The sequence below is a fragment of the Chamaea fasciata genome, unplaced genomic scaffold (assembly GCF_029207755.1).
Source record: "Chamaea fasciata isolate MVZ Bird 193981 ecotype frontalis unplaced genomic scaffold, bChaFas1.0.hap1 SCAF_1, whole genome shotgun sequence".
Lineage (NCBI taxonomy): Eukaryota > Metazoa > Chordata > Aves > Passeriformes > Sylviidae > Chamaea > Chamaea fasciata.
The window spans coordinates 32,245,563-32,262,318 of record NW_027094086.1 but is presented as its reverse complement, the minus strand read 5'-3'; the positions used below and the strand labels follow the sequence as shown (position 1 = coordinate 32,262,318).

At 36.5% G+C, this 16,756-nt stretch overlaps 1 protein-coding gene across 2 annotated transcripts in view; it reads right to left on the bottom strand.

Annotated features, from left to right (window-relative positions):
• The window catches only part of UBE2W (ubiquitin conjugating enzyme E2 W), a 37,411-nt gene that overhangs the window by 8,894 nt on the left and 11,761 nt on the right, over positions 1–16,756 (bottom strand). For both annotated transcript variants that reach the window (XM_066180142.1, XM_066180151.1), the window contains exons 2-5: positions 8,437–8,528; positions 5,370–5,472; positions 2,729–2,884; positions 1,496–1,571 (exon numbers count right to left, since the gene is read on the bottom strand). In XM_066180142.1, coding sequence (XP_066036239.1) covers positions 1,496–1,571; positions 2,729–2,884; positions 5,370–5,472; positions 8,437–8,528 — 427 coding nt within the window. The remainder of the gene's footprint in view (positions 1–1,495; positions 1,572–2,728; positions 2,885–5,369; positions 5,473–8,436; positions 8,529–16,756) is intronic.

The window sequence follows — 16,756 nt, the reverse complement described above, 5'->3', positions numbered from 1 at the left end:
AGAGAAACACCAAACACATTACAAGAGCATGAAAACAGAGAGAGAAAAGAAAGTGACAGCTGAATAATCTGGTGAGGATGAAAAATCTATCCTTGTGTGCAATATCATTATTATTCTTGGAGTCAACTTTAAAAACAACCATATGATGGTCCCAAGTTTCTTAGTTATACCTTAATCTCATGACATTCAACACTTCTCTTACTGTACACCTGAAGCCACCTTGTTTTGGAGTTACTATTACTGTATTATGAGAAACACAGTTTCATTCTGTTACATTACCATATGTCAAAACTCCATAGGTCTCAGCAAGTATTATGAAACTATCAAGTTTTTCTTGTTAGGCCATCCATGGGCTTGTAAGAATCTTAAGAATTTTAGGGGTGAAGACTTTAGAATGTGCCTCTCCAGTCATGAACTCTCACTGCCTCAAAACACTTGCTCTGGTTTCACTTCAGGGACAAAATATCCTGGAGTGGGGAGGCCATGAAGAACAGAGGATGTCTTATGGTGGAACCTTCAGCAAGAGGTACTGATGGAATCAACTTCTGCACAACACTAGCATAGAGTATTACCTGCTCTGACATAGCCCTTCCCAAAGTATTTGTGGTTTCAATAACTACTGTTTGTACAGAATTTTCCTAGGGAAGACAAGGAAAGCATTGCTAACAACAGAGGAGAGAAACAAAGCACAGCCCATCTCTACCCTCTTCTCCTCTCCTCACCAATGGAGTGGATAAGACAAGCACATACAGCCAACTGCAGCTCTGGGTGGAGGATGACAAATGCTGAGGCAGAAGAAAGAAACCACACAGGATAAAGCAAAACACAGAACACGTGGAAAGAAAAGAAAAAAGCACAAAAGTAAAAGCAAAACAAATCCCAAAACAAAAGCAAGCAAAGAAAAGAAACCCCAACACAACACTAGCACTGCAGACACTAACAGTTTTAGTGTTTTTTTTTTTTTCTCCTTTATCATGTCCATGGAGAATCTTACTATATTATTATGGATTAGTTTTTAGGAGCGTTTAAAGTCAGTCAACTGTCGCATACTGGGAATTCTGATTAAGAGTGGAAGTCTATCAAAACACAGAGCTGTTTACAAATATATAGGTATCTTTTCAACAAAATAAAAGTTTTTAAAGTGTTAATAACAATAACAAAAAAAAAAAGGTTTATAGTAAAACCTAGTTGATGTCATCAAGGACTTTCCCCAGTCCCAATCTTTAAACTTGTCATGAAGTGAAACATTTTACAAGAACTTTTATTCAAAATCAATTCTACAATTTAAAATGTTGAAATTTCCCCCAGGAATTATTCAAATGTGATACAGAAAATAAAATCACAGTAGAGTATCTCAGAAACAGGATTTAAATAACTCTTTGAATTGGAAAAAAATAGTTTAATGCTTTGAACACATTTATCCGACTTTGCTACAATTTAATTACCTTCAGCCTGGAAAGAAGTTAAAAGTTTCTGGTCCTAGTTAGATACTTACCATGATACCACCATTTTGTTTTCTTTGGATTCTTGTTACATGTTCTTACATAAAATGAGTTATCTGGAGGTCGCCTCTGCAACAGAAGAAAAGACCTACAAATAATCAAACAATCCTCATATTGTAATACATGAGCTATTTAATAAGCTTATGAAAGATTACCATGTGAAGGCAGCAAAAATGAGGTAACAGGCAGGACTAGACCTTTTTGGTCAAGAAAAATCTCTTAAAGATCCAGGTAACAAATTCTTACTTGAGATACTCCAAGAAAATAAAATAGTAAAAAATATCAAACAGTTTGGTGATAAATAGGGGGAGGAAAAAAAAAAAAAAAAAGGAAAAAACCCAACACACAAACAAAAGAAACTAACTCACAAGAAACAGGTGTTGTTCAAAAAACCCCTCCAAATTAAATTCCTTTGCAGTTTTGGGAATCTAATTCTGATGCATTACATCCAATTCCCATTCTAAGGCTCAGCTTAGAGTGGGTGAAAAAACGAATTTAAATATCTGTATCTAACCATTATTATATATTCTCCAGTTTTCTTCCTAAGTGCTGTCATTTGCAAAACTCATAGGATAGAAAACAATACAAAGCCATTTTGGGGTGGTTTTTTGACTACATATATGACTAGGACTGATTGGGATGCAAAATAAATAGGCATGTTTGGACAGCACATAGGGACAAGCTCTGACCACATCTAACTTCCACAGACAGCCCTCTGCGAAAGAAATGGTCAAAAGTGAAAGGGCAATCTCTTTACAAAAAGGTCTAAGCTATTAGTGCCAAAAAAGCAGCTTAGCACTGTTCACTTCCCTGAAATGAAAATTATCAAGCTCACTGAAGTAGTACAGATGCAAAGTTAAAAGCATCTGCACTGAAGACATCTCACTAGTCATTCTCCACTGCCTTTAGAGGAAGGATAATTTTACAAAGAATTGTCCTGAAGCACGACTGAGCTTCACAGCTAGTACATCTGGAAAGGTTCCATCCATTACTCTTTTGCACTAATGATATATAAGCAGGTTACCATGAAAACAGTGGCAAAGTACTTACTGCACTGTTTGTTTTGCAGTTCTAGCTTAGTATTTTCTCAGTAATAGAAATGTAGATACAGTAGTTTTGCCTAATTAGAATTTGAGAAATGAAAATTTTACTTTGTAAAGTAGAAAATCACTAACTTTTACTTATTCTACTTCAACAGTGCCCATACCTTTTCAAAAAGCCCATACCTTTTCTTTGCAGCTGGAAAGCATGCTAATAATGCTAAGACAAACAGATTGCACTGAGAGGGCTGGAGACCAGTCTTCCGTTAGAATGGATAAACAGATATGACCATTGCTATAAACATGAGGATGAACAGGGATATTGTCTCCAGTAAACATGACCTAAAAAAAAGAACAAAAATAACTAATTTATAGTCCCACTTTTAAATAAAACTGTATTGGTTTGGGGAAAACAATAGAATCTTATTTAAGAAGCAGGTCTGCCATTTTCACTTACACTAAACAACACACTCTAGCTCATTGGGTTAATTCAGTTTTGGAAGCTATTGAGTGAAATGTGAAATAATCAATGGAAGCCTAAATAGCTAGTGAAGATGGAGTTAAAGAAATGGTTAAATAGAGGGGATTTTCTGTTAATATTTATAAAGCATAGAAAAATGCAAAGCTAACAATGTGAAGACAGTGCAAAATCTTGCAGCCTTAGTCTTCCATGTCCTAAGGAATACAGCTGTCTAGCTAAAACACTGGATTTTAATGATTTGATAAGCCACAATGTATACACCAAGAAGCACAACGAGATTCACAAATGAGTATTCCTATAAACCTGGACATAACAGAAATAAAATTCTGGACAACTCATCCAGGTTCCAGTATGAAGAAAAAAATTAAAATCCATCAATCTTATTAACTATAAGTAAAGGACTAGTGAAACCAAAGCATGTTACCAAATAGGAAATATTTTTAAAACATTACTTCAAATAGAAAAAATTTTATTTGACATGGAGAATATGAAGCAAGGCATTTAGAACCTGCACTCCTCTCTATTAAAAGATACAATCACAGACAAAAAAAGGCTAGAAAAGCAATTTTGACAACTACTGCTCTTATATCAAGTTTTTGTCTAACACGCCATTGTTTCAGGACCAATGGAAAGAGCAAAAGTGAAATCTTCATATCAGTATTATACTCCTGAACTCCTTTTCCAACTCCTGTTATGCAATAAAAACATAAATCTCTATCTCATAACTATAATACCCAGCAGTTTCTTAAGTGTTTCTTAAGCTATATAAGTATGCATAGAAATAAGTAAACATGATCACAACACACCCTCCTCCTCACTGTACCAAGAAGCAACACCTTCATCATATACGAGATTGAAATTAGAGAGCTTAATTTATCTGCAAAACGGCAGACAGGTTTCTAAGGCATAAGAGAAACTGGATGCAGAATGATCTTTCATAGGTCTTTAAACTGGTATTTCTTAAGCATTGAAGGGCTTACCTTCACAATTCTGTAATGTGTTTCACTTGTAACTAATATCCTACTTTTACATGACAACCTGAACTAGGCAGACTAGGTAAATAAAAGCATGCATTCTGTGACAGACAACATATATTTAAAACAGAAAACATTCAAGTGATTAAAGCAGCACTAGTGAAAACTGTCAATTTACAGTAACTAGATTTGCGGAAGAGGTAAATATGACCAAGAAGTTTGTAGTGCAGAATGACCGTACTGCACAGCAATGTCTGAAAAACTGAAGTTCTAGCCATCTAAAACAAACTAGTATCCGGTACTTAAATTTTTAATTGTTTTTTGTGATAAAATTCAGTGTAGATGTATGGATTCAATTTGCTGCTTAACAATAAATTGCACAGAGCCACACACACACAGGTTGGGTAATGAAGAGAAACAACCTGGAACCAAATTAAACTGGCTACTCTCTTGTGGATCACCTGTAAGTAGTACCTTGCAAACCTGATGAGGTGCAGAAAATATCAGTTCTGGTGGCCAGTTTGTTCTGTAGAAGACTGAAAATCAGCATTCTAGTGTTTATAATGGTACCTAAAAAGATGTTAATTTTTATGGCTTAAGTGTTTCTCACAGCTCCATGCTTCAGTTTTAACACCAACGAGAGAAGCTGCAGCCATCATTTCTAGAACTCTGAGCTGAAACAGACAGGACAAGCACTAAGACACTCTTGCTTTTCTCCTTCCTTTTCCAGAAAAGCAGGGCTGACAGCTAACCACTACTCTTATCAGCCATATTTTGTAACGTTTCCCTCAGGTAACGGAGGAATGAATGTACACAGCACATTCTACAGTCTCCAGTTCTGCTGTCCCTTCAGTTCTCTAGGTTGTCTTGAAAGCAACACAGTTTCACATACCTCAGTTACAACACTATTTGCAGGTCTCTCAAGCACGTCATGTATCTACAAGAATCCCTATCAGAAGAACGGTATTTCTTCAGCTGTATTAACAATGGCAGCGAAGGAGATGCAAGAGTCTTAAAAATCAACCAGAAAAAAGTATGTTGAAAGTAAGAACGGATGAAGCAGCAGTTTATTGTTTACTTGGCTCCTGCATCACAATAAAAGGGATCTTCCTTCTTTACCCTGTATTTCATGACATGAATAACAACATCAAAGAAGCCTCCAGTTTACACTATTTCCATCTGTCCAAGCAGACATCAGAGCCCTATACTTCATTCCAGAATCATTTGTAAAGAAAAGGCACCTGCACAATGTGTTTAATACAAATTAAAGTAAGTGAAGCTGATATGAGGCTATGTGGATAATACAAAACTCAACAGACATCATACAGCTGTAACTCGAAGGCAGCAGTAAGAGAAATAAGGCAGCAGTTACCTGAGGAGAATCAAAAGGATACCGACTACTAAACTTAAATAAAAGCTGAAATTTTTCCCCTTCATAGAGTGTTCCTGGAGCACCTTCCATGTCTACAATCCACCTAAAGAACAGGGGGAAAAGCTGTTAGCATCGTGGACTGACAAGTTAATACTTGTACTCCTGAAGCACTGGACTAATCAAATCAAATACCAATCACAGCCAGACCATCTAACTTCTAACACTGTAACAATCACAAAGGTGAACAATACATCAAGCCTGTATTTGAAAGAAACAAGCTTGGTGTTTTGCATACAGGCACTGACACAGTGACGCAAATTATAAATGTAATTATGACTTGATCTATACACAGACCCGTCAGTTCCCAAGAAATGACTGTTAATACGAGATGAAAAAGCTGAAAAAAAAACTTGCTTGAAAACTTAAAAGGTTTGGAAGGAAACACACTAGTACACATTCTCTTCTGTGTTGTTTTACTTATCTGCCAAGGAAAACATCAATACCGTTTATTAAAATAAAATCTGTAACCAAGGGGAAAGGGAAAAGCTCATCTTGTACTTACATCTGTGAAAAACTCAGAAATTAAATGGTATCTTGCAGGTAATAGAACCAAAACTGGAAAAGTTAGTAGTGTAAAAATTAAAAGGTCCCAGCAAATTAAAACAGAACTAAAAAAAAAGGGTAATTTGAATCTGTAACAAAGATAAGACCTCAACATATCAGTACTCTTTTTCCTCTGCTTCTTCTCCTTCCACCATAATAACATTAAAGTAGCTGACAGGTGGAGTTGCTGGGGAAGAGGGTGGTGGTGCTGCACGTGGGGGTTTTATTGTTGTTGGGTTTGCACTGTGTTTTTTTTAATACAGCTAAAACCAGATGCTGTGCATGTTGTTCAACATATACAGCAACATTCTGCTATCTAACTTCTATGATTTTAGACTTCTACTGTTGAGCACTTAACACCATCCTTTGCAGCATCACTTTCCCATTTTTGGTTGTTCACCTTTGATTGAGTTTTACAGATCTAAGCAACACGAAAAGGTGAAGAGACCACAAAAATACTCAGATATGGTTTACATCAACTCAAGAAAGGCAGGTGAGATTTTGCAGAACAGTAGTGTACTCAGAAAAGTCAACATCTCCAGCTGGCAGCTCTGATGATGCTATTCTCAACCTCTCCATCCTCCTGTAATATAGACTCTCCCTCCGTATTTAAGTCATACACGTTTTTTATTTTCCCCTCTATCACTCTTTGGGGGATTTTTTGCTGGTTGTATTGTTGTTGTTGTTGTGTTTTGGGTTTTGCCTTTTTTTGAAAAAAACTGCATATTTAATAAACTGCTAGCTCTCACAGCCTTCAAGGGGAATGCATCCTCAACAGTAGCACAGTGATGGCTGTACAGTGAAGGCAGATGAAGTACGTTTCCTATTTTAACTTTGTGAAGATGCCTTCAATTTAACCTATCTGCACTCACCTCTTCTTATGCCTTCTGCTTTTACATTTATACACACAGTGCAACAATAATCTTCTGATTTATTGGTTCTTGTGATCCAGAACATCCACTATCAAGTTTTTTAAATAGTTTACTTTACTAAGTAGAAGATAACTTTGCCTGGACATTGCTCCTTTTATGGTCAAGGAATCAGCAGAACCCATATTTCCTGTGTGCTTTACAGTTTAGCCTTCTCAAATTTCTAATCCTTGTATATTTAAAATAAAAGATTGCTCAACATTTTAAATGACTCAGTTACATCATCTGATCCAATTATTTTATTCAACATCTCTAAAACCCAAGTAAGTATTGCTACACAAAATTTTAATGCAACCAATTCAAACTGTAACTTGATTAATGAACTCAAAACATGCTATCTGAATCTAAAAACCCTCAAAGAGAAAAAAAATATCATTTTACTTGTGTCAGGAAGCTTCTAAAACAGTGACAGTTTCAAAATCTAGCATGACAGTAAACAGAAAGTTTTTATGTACAAGGCATTGAAAGGTATAAAAGTTGTACAGGGCAGAAATTATAATGAGGTAGTACTTTGGAAACAGATATCCTTTTCCATCTGCTCCACACTTTAATAATTTTTTGTCGAAATAACTGAATACCACTTGCAGTATTAGACTGACTCATTTTTGCAGAAAACTAAAAACTGCTACTTCAATTTTAGTCAAATTCATCTGCATGAAGTATTACAAAGGCCAGTGTAATTTAAATAGCAGTGAGTGTTTAACTCAGGATATATGAGTCTCAGAAAAGCCTCATGTAACATGAGAATTCAGCTCTATGTTTTAATAACATAATCCAGAACATACAGTCTGAGATCATACTCTCATCGATGTTTACATGTGCTCAAATTTTAACATTTCTCTAAAATGAAACTAAGAAAGTTATGAGAAAAAAATGTCAACACAGTCTGAATCTTTTGAATTTCCATCAAATAAAAAACAGAATAACACCCAAAAAAAAAAAAAAAAAAAAAAAAAAAAAAAAAAAAAAACCACCTCCTGTATTTCAACAGACAGAATATTTTAACGTGTTTCTCTTCCCATTCCATGAATCACCAAGAAAGCCAAGGCAGGGAAAAAAAAAAAAGTGCAAACAAGTGTACCCAGACAACTTTGCTTTTTAAGAAGTTTTCTCCGCTTGCCTTAGACAAAGAAGGTAATGAAAATTAACAGCTATGACATATATTCTATTCAGGTATCACAGAACTCTAAAACAGCTACTCCCTTATTTCAATAAATCTAGAAGAGTTTTGGAGGTTAGTAGCTATGAAGATAATTAAATTATTTTATTCTAAAAAATGCAGAAGCTTTTACCAACTGACAGTTATTTAGACAGTAAAATGCCTAATAAAAAAATCAGTGAATTCACTACCCTGCTCCTGAAAGTGTCCAACACTTTACTGCAAAATGCTTATTAAGGAGAACGATGTTTCACTGCCCAGACTAAAAGCAAAATTCACAAAGTTACGTGGAATAAGTGGCGGAAGTGTGAAGAGAACTTCTCATTAGTTAGTCTTTTCAGCATGATAGCAGAAATGAAACAGTATATATACTTACTGTGTAATTGAATTTTGTACACTCTTTTCATCTAGAGTCATCCCCGGAGGTGGGTCATTTTGAAATGCCAATAGTTCTTTTTGTAATCGTTTCTATAAAGAAATTGTATGAAACATTTGAAATACTAAATAAAGTTCAACAATAAACATTAAGTACATTTCATCGATTTTTGAAAGGCAAAAGGAGTTTTACTTGGCAATTTAAAAACAAAGAGAAGTTGAAAGGTGAGAAAGAAGGATGATTCCCCTCCTAGAAATTTAACTGCAGACACAGGCAAAATAAGTTACAAGCTTTAAACTTACTTCTTGGGTAAAATGCAAAGGCACTTATATTTGCAATACTGCAAAGGGAAGAGCCGATAAGTTACAAACTATACAGAGGTATAACTGAATTTGTTGTATTACAAAAACATCTGTAAGAGCTCTACCCCTAGCAGTGAACATTTCATATTTATTTACACAACAACATCAGATTTATAATTAAACCTACAAGACTTTAACAGCACAACTTCCTCCTCTAAGTAATCTAAGACACTTCCATTTGGCATCTGTGCAAACCTTTGCCTTGTTCTAGCATCATGCCAGAGGACAGAACAGAAAACTAAAACAAGACTCTTTGGATTGCACAACACAAAGGAAAAACATTCCACTAAGTGCATCTCAGAACCTACAGAGTCACAGCACTAATTAAAGTGTTATGGCAGTAGCTCAGGTAATCCTTGCCTGTTCTGACAGAGATAAATCAGTCACTGCAACCAGCTGTTTCTATAACAACTACCAGAACAGTTTCTTACAATCTACTGAGCAAGGGAAATGCAACCTCTGGGAAATGCTGTCATTGGCACTGCTCTCAATTTTCTCCATATAAACAGTTACACAATATGTTTTGTCATTTCTAAGCCATCTAGATACAAAAAGTTCAAGGCTTTCTCATTTCTACTGTCCTTTTTCCTGCCAACAATTTTAAAGTTACCATCCACAAATTCACTTCAACCATACTACTAGTCAAAATGATCTTATACTCCAAAGGAATAAAAATATATGGTTTGGGGATTTAGTACCTCATTTCTATTCAATATCCATTTTTTTAAAAAAAGGCTTATCACACACTTGTAGCTGTTTTCCAGTGCTTAGCAGAACTTAAAAAAATTCCCAGGGGAAAATAAAGTGTTGATTTTTCAACACAGAAATGATTCAGTATCCCATCAAATATATTTTAAATCAGACTACAATAATTTCAACCACACAACTCATAAAGAAAAGGCCCCTATACATTCACAATTTACATTCTGAAAATATTGAAATAACTTCCTGGCTCTATCAAGCAGCCCTGAAAACTTCTTTGGGCTTCTATATTGAAAGTCCTACCTGGCACTGAGATATAATATAAACAAACCAAATGCATTTTCACAAGCTGTATACATTGCTCTCACATTGAAAAACATGTTAGAACCCTGGCATTTACCTTTTTCTTTCTGCCCAGATTAAGAAAACACTAACACTTTTTCCAACACCACTATTATGAATTAAAATGCAAAGAGCAAAGTTACAAAAACATTTTTTAAATCCTTAATTTGAATGGCAGAGATGTTTTGAAGTCAATTTTCTTTCTGGCACTTCCCCAGACCACCATCAAAAAAACCTCAAAGGCAGTCAACCATTGTACACTTTGACAAGTAGAGAAATATTTTAAAAGTTCAGAGATGAGAACCTTTCATGACAACGGAAATTCAAACTCCCCAAAAGTGAAGATTAGGAAACATTGGCTACAAAATAGCAAAGAACATATGTATAGAAAAACAGTAAATAATTCAGTACATCCATTTACTTATACATGTAGACCTACGTGTATACATGTAGACAACTTTGTCTTTATAAAAAGGAGTCTAAAACACATTTTAGAATTTAATTAAAATCAGAAACATTAAGTTATCAGTGTCTGACAGTAATCTGAAGAGAGAAATTTTTGTCTGCTCTTTATCCTTAAAAGAATTTCAAATTACCAACACTTAAAATATTATCTAATTTCAAGTTTGCACCTTTGGTCCTTTCTCCAGCAACCATCTTTTCAGTCTAACATAGACTTAGTCATGCTTTTATCCATCTTACTAGTGCAAAAACATCCTCGTTTCACAGATTTTTGCTTCTCACATACTCTGTTTATGGTCCTTTCTAAACAAAAAAGCCAGTAGCAAAAAAAAAAAAAAAAAAAGTATACTTAAACAACAGAGTATGTGCTCTGTTCCTCTGATCCTAAAACATTTGCTGACACTGGCATGAGGGCCTGTCTATTCAGCAAAAATAATACATACAAACAATATATTGCTTCTCATCATTTGCAATTCAAAACAAAATTCAAAAAATGTATCCCAGAGAAATAGCAGGAAACACTGTTTATACTTTGGGTCAAATGTGTCACATCAAACAAAACATATTTTTGAAGAAATTGTTTCCCAGTTAGCCAATTCAAATAATAAGTATCAACATAAGGCACAAAAGGAAAGTCAAAGAAGGTATAAGCCCTCCCACCCATAAAAAATCCTGGAAAAAACTGATGAGCAGAAGGCTACACTACTCAACAGCTGGGTTGGGGTTTTTTTGCCTCAGTCTTCAATGGCAACCTCTCTTCCTACATCACTCAAGTGGATGGACAGCAGGAGGGAATGAAGTCCCTCCCACTTCAAGAAAAGGTCAGGCTCATGACCACTTGAGGAACCTGAATATAAACAAATCCCCGAGACCCAATGAGCTGCATTCCAGACTCCTGAGCGGAATTGGTGGATTTAGCTGCCAAGCCACTTTCCTCATTTAAACACTATGGCAGTCAGGTGAAGTCCCAGCTGACTGGAAAAAAGGTAAAAAGGAGGACAGGACCTGTCTGCCTCACCTTTGTGCCTGGCAAGTTCATGGGACGCATACTCCAAAAGGCTGTACTACGACACATGCAGGACAGAGAAGTGATTCAGGACACCCACCACGGCCAAATCCTGCCTGACCAACCCAGTGACCTTCTACAGTGGAGTGACTACATCAGCGGTCAAGGGAAGGGCCACAGATGTCATTTATCTGCACTTCTGGTGAGCCTTTGGCATGGTCCCCTACAACATCCTTCTCTCTACATTGGAGAGAGATGGATTCCATGGGTGGACTGTTCAGTGGATAAAGAATTGAGTGGACAGTCACAGCCAGGGGAGTTGTAATGAAATGATCTTTAGAGTCCCTTCAAATCCAAACCATTCTATATTCAGTTCCATCTGACTTCTATTCCCAGCTCTCAGTGAAAATATCAATAAAAGAAAAAAAAAAATCTATGCCATTCCCATATAAAGCTGAAAAAAGCATGTTCAGTAGAAAATGAATGTGTTATCTATTAAGTTACAGAACTCAATAGCCCAGAAAAGCAAGACTAACATACTGTCAGTGTTACAATGAAAGCAATTTATAGCAAATAAATTTATCACACTGAAATAATGGAATCCACAAAAGCCCTGACTATGATTATCTATTAAGCACAGGAAACTCCAGTGCAATTCTGATTAATGGTAAATTCCTAGACACAGCTCCTCGCTGGATAGGGAAAGAAGGGTTTAGAGGTGGAGGAACATACAACTCCACTGGATTTATTCTTGATTCAGAGCAAGATCACAAACAAAACCAAGTTTCAGAAAAAGGCATTATTTCCTGCTGCCTTACAGTTACCTCTCTAACGCTATGTCTGCCTAAAGAACCTGTATTCCATTATCTCCATTATACTACACCTTGATGGAGATCAGCACTGCTCCCTCACAAATACAAGAGGCTCTCACCCTAGAATTATTCAGGACAGAAGAGCAACAACTGCTATTAGAAATGGAAGAGTACTTCTTTATTTTTCTTATCTCCACCTATACTGACTATCTGGATAATTTGCCTTGATATTGAAGATCAAAAGAAGCATAAATTCCTGGATTTCTCCAGTCCTCAACGACAGGAATTCTGATAGTGTTGTACAAAGTTTAAGTGGAAAAATGCTTTCAAAGACTTCCTAAGTATTAATCTCGCCACTAGAGACAAAAGTAAGGCAGTTTGTATACAAAGATAATTACTCCTATAGAATCAACAGACACACATTTTAGATGTGATTTAAGCCCATTATTTGTTGGGGGGGATTTTCCCCTGGCTGGAATAATAAAATAAACTCTATATTTCAAAATGCTCTACTATTCCATTAACCCCACCATACAAGTTAATCATTCCTAATCTGATGAACATATCTGGGTATCTTTGAGAGACTTTCACCATACATTTTCAAAATTTGGGAGTTTTTTTAATCAAAAATCAACTCAGTTATTTCTGTACAGAATAACAAAGAGCTGCCTATAGACCTTTTCCAGGACATGAGAGCACTCTACAGCAACTGGAACAAAATTGTAGAGGACACAAAGGGCCTACTAACCAGAATTCATTCAAACAGTGGAAAGAAGATGTTTTAAGAGAGAGACTAAGTAATATTTAGAAAATAATTTTTAAATCAACCTCTCTGGTCAATGCATTCCAGTGTTTCACTACCTGTAGCCCTTGTTCGTGCCTGTCATGTTATGCTTTCTGAAATTCCTTTCCCAGGGAATTTTCTGTAAACAAGAGACATGTCTTGGTAACGGCAAGAATGTTTACATTCTTTCTCTAGGAGGGACTTCTCTTGATGTCCCTCTGGTCTGACCAATGTGATTGAAAAGATTTGTCTTCTTGTCACAAATCAAACTGGTCTGTGTAGAATAGTACAAAAGGAGAAACATTTTCTGAGAATAAAGTAGTCACCTTTTCACCTTCTGAAGTCGGAGTCTTTGCGTCATTGTGGTGTACAACAGTGACAGCTACCCATAGTATAAAATGTTTCTTTTGTATCTTACTGAAATACCTCATGTCCCCATTTGTAACTATTGCCCTTTGACATCTCATTGCGGCTCTGTTTCCCCTTGATATCCTCCTATTAGGTTGTTGTAGGCATCAGCAAGACCTCTCATTTGCCTTCTCCTGTTATAGCTGAAGAAAGCCGTTCTCCTTGGAGGTGACACAGTTCAGCCCCGGCCATCCCGTCGGTCTTCTGCTGGGCTCCCCCCAGGACCCCAATGTCTGTCCTCCACTGCAGCCCCCTGAGCTCAGCACTCCAGACGCGCTCCAAGCACCAGCGAGAGAAGAATCACTTTCCTCCAGCTGCTGGCTCCACGCTTGCACAGACAGCCCCATGTGCAGCTAGAGATACTCAGAAAACCTAAAGATATTTTCCACAGAACTCATGAAGGATTATATTTTTTCTTCCTCTCTTTCTTACAATGATTTGTCTCTTGTTGTGTCTCATTAATACAGAAACTGGATTATCAGGAGACTGATCTAATTTTTTTTAAAAAGCTCTTTAATGAAGCCCTTAAAGATTAGATGCATAGAGTTTAATTAGGAAATCAAGTTCCTTGTTATCGCAGTAATTCAGAAAACATCTGAAGTTTAAATTCAAAAATTTGAAATTAATTTCTCTTCAGTGTTGTATAGTATTTGCTGACCAAAAAGGTTTGTCTTGGGTTTTGTAATCAAAACAAAAAATGTTTATTCTATTCCATCTGTTGAAACCCGGTTGGGGAGATGGGGGTTTTTTTCTTTATCTGTTGTAACTCCAGAAGGGAGTGGGTAACTGCCTTCTCTGATAACAAGCCAGCTGTTAAAACCGGGTGGGGCATTGTTTCTTATCTCTGCTCAGTGGAGCATTGTTTCTTATCTCTGTTCACTCATCCACTGCCCCTATGGGATTATCTTTTGTTAATGGGCCATTAAAGCTCATCAATGACATGACACATTACATCATTCCATTGTGAGATGCTCTACCCAGGGAGGAGCCAAACCATTTTCATCCAGATAAAAAGGAGCGACAAGTGTCACCAGACATCCAGTGTTCCCACAAGATTCCCGAAGGAAGACTGGACCCATCTCTGGAACCTTGGCTCCACAGCACCATCTCTGCTTCCAACAGGACCACATCTGCCACTCCAGGAGGGCTTACTTTTGGACTGTTTCCAACACCCTGACCAACAGGGTGCCAGGTTGTATTTCTGACTCTGTCAGGGTTTTTCTAGGATTTCTTGTTTGCTTGCTTGCTTATTCTTCCGTACTAGAACATTTGTATTTTTATATCCCTAGTAAAGAACTGCTATACTATTCCCAAAATCTTTGCCTGACAGCCTTTTAATTGCAAATTTATAATAATTTGGGAAGGGGCAGGGGGGTGCTTACATTCCAAGGGAGACTCCAATCTTCCCTGGCAGACACCTGTCTATCTAAACAAGACAGGTTACAAAGGACATTAATTTTCTTACAACAACACAGTCTAAACACACAGTCTTAGCTTCAAGACTCAAATGTACTTTAAAAAAAGTGACTCTGGTGTATCAAGCCCATATACAATAGCTACAAAAGGCACATTGTGACTGCAAGTTCCTCAAATTAAGCATTTGAACAGGAAAGTTTCAGCACTGGGAAAGCCTTTTTTGTATTTGACAGCCATGAGTGTAGAATTATTGTTTTTCTTTTCACAAACATTGTAGAAAATTAGCAGCAATATACATAGGAGGACAAAACAGAACAGATTGACACTTTTCAGACAATTTTAACTCTCATTTGTAGAACCTTAAAAATTTAGGACTTAAGGATACCTCTCCATCTTCCTAACATAAGGAAGTTGTCTTAAAAGCTTTTAACATTTTTTCATGTCACTTTATCTCTTGCTTATGTAACTGGTAGAATTTTCTTTAAAGTAAGAGATCTAGGTGGAGTGAATGAATTATGGTCAAATTACTTCTCTTAGGCTTCACGGACACAAAAGCATTCTTTTATTTATTTCAATTCATATCTCACCTTTCCCAATCTCTGCTCAAGTAAACACTTTCAAGCCAATGTAGGCTGCCCTCAAAATACCCTTTAGCAGGTTCACTCTGTTGGACAGAACCAAACACTCCCTCTCAATCAGACACCCAGTCTAAACAACCAACTACAACTTTGATAACATGTGAACTGGTCTTTAGGGTTACACAAAAAATAAGAGTCCACGTGATCGATACCACATTTTTCTAGTGTGCTTATTCAAATGTCACACCAACACACGTGGAAAATGTTTGCACAGTCAAAATACAGCTACTGCTCCTCTTTCACAACAGCTACAGCCCAATACAAGAAGAAAATCATGATAATTCAATGTGATTCTTTTTCTTTAATCCATTTGGCTAATTGTCAATTTTTTGCTATAGCTATCAGAGACTATTTGGTCCAGTGATTTCCGGAAGTCAAACTTTCACCTGATAGTAGAAAAACAAACAAAAAGAAAACTTATCATCTGGAAACTCACTCAAAAGAATCGTCAAAAATCTCAGATTCAGTTGCTCAAACACTTTTAAAAAGCAAGCCAACCCACACAGCTAAATTTTAGTGACTGACATAATATCCAGCGTCTAAAAGATACTGAATTTGCCCTTTTTGTTCGGTGGGCTTTGTCATCAATTCAAGTATTTGTCACCTAACCTTCGCTCCGCTTTCCTATTTACAGGCTCATCCCTTTCCTCACCTTTCCAATGATTTATAAGAACATCTTTTAATGCTTTTCAAATTCACCTATTTAAAACAATGAATCGTGAGTAGATTTCTCTCTTACATGCTTGTCCCTTTAACAGGAATGACTTATTTCACTTTTCTGTTCTGTACAAAGCCTCCTCAATTTTCATGTCACTGAACACACCCTCATTTTGCCATATTGACTTTTACTATTATTCCTAATTTTTTCCATTTTAAGACAAGCTTGATACTGTACATTAGTATTTTTTTCTAAAAATCTGCAGCCCTCCAACACTCCAGCTACATTAAGACCTGCATAACTGAAGTCAATACCACAACTGCTTTTGGCTTTTTTCCTTACCATGAGCAAATAATACCATTTTTTTAATCACACACTGTCTTGGTTTAGATAGACAGGTATCTGCCAGGGAGGACTGGAGTCTCCCTTGAAATGTAAGCCCCTCCCCCCTTCCCAAATTATCATAAATTTGCAATTAAAAGGTTGTCAGGCAAAGATTTTGGGAATAGTATAGCAGTTCTTTACTAGGGACATAAAAATACAGATGTTGTAGTACAGAAGAATAAGCAAGCAAATAAACAAACAAGAAATCCTAGAAAAACCCTGACCGAATCAGAAATACAACCTGACACCCTGTGGGTCAGGGTGTTGGAAGCAGTCCAAAGTAAGCCCTCCTGGAGTGGCAGATGTGGTTCTGTTGGAGTAGAGATGGTCCCATTGAAGAAAAAAG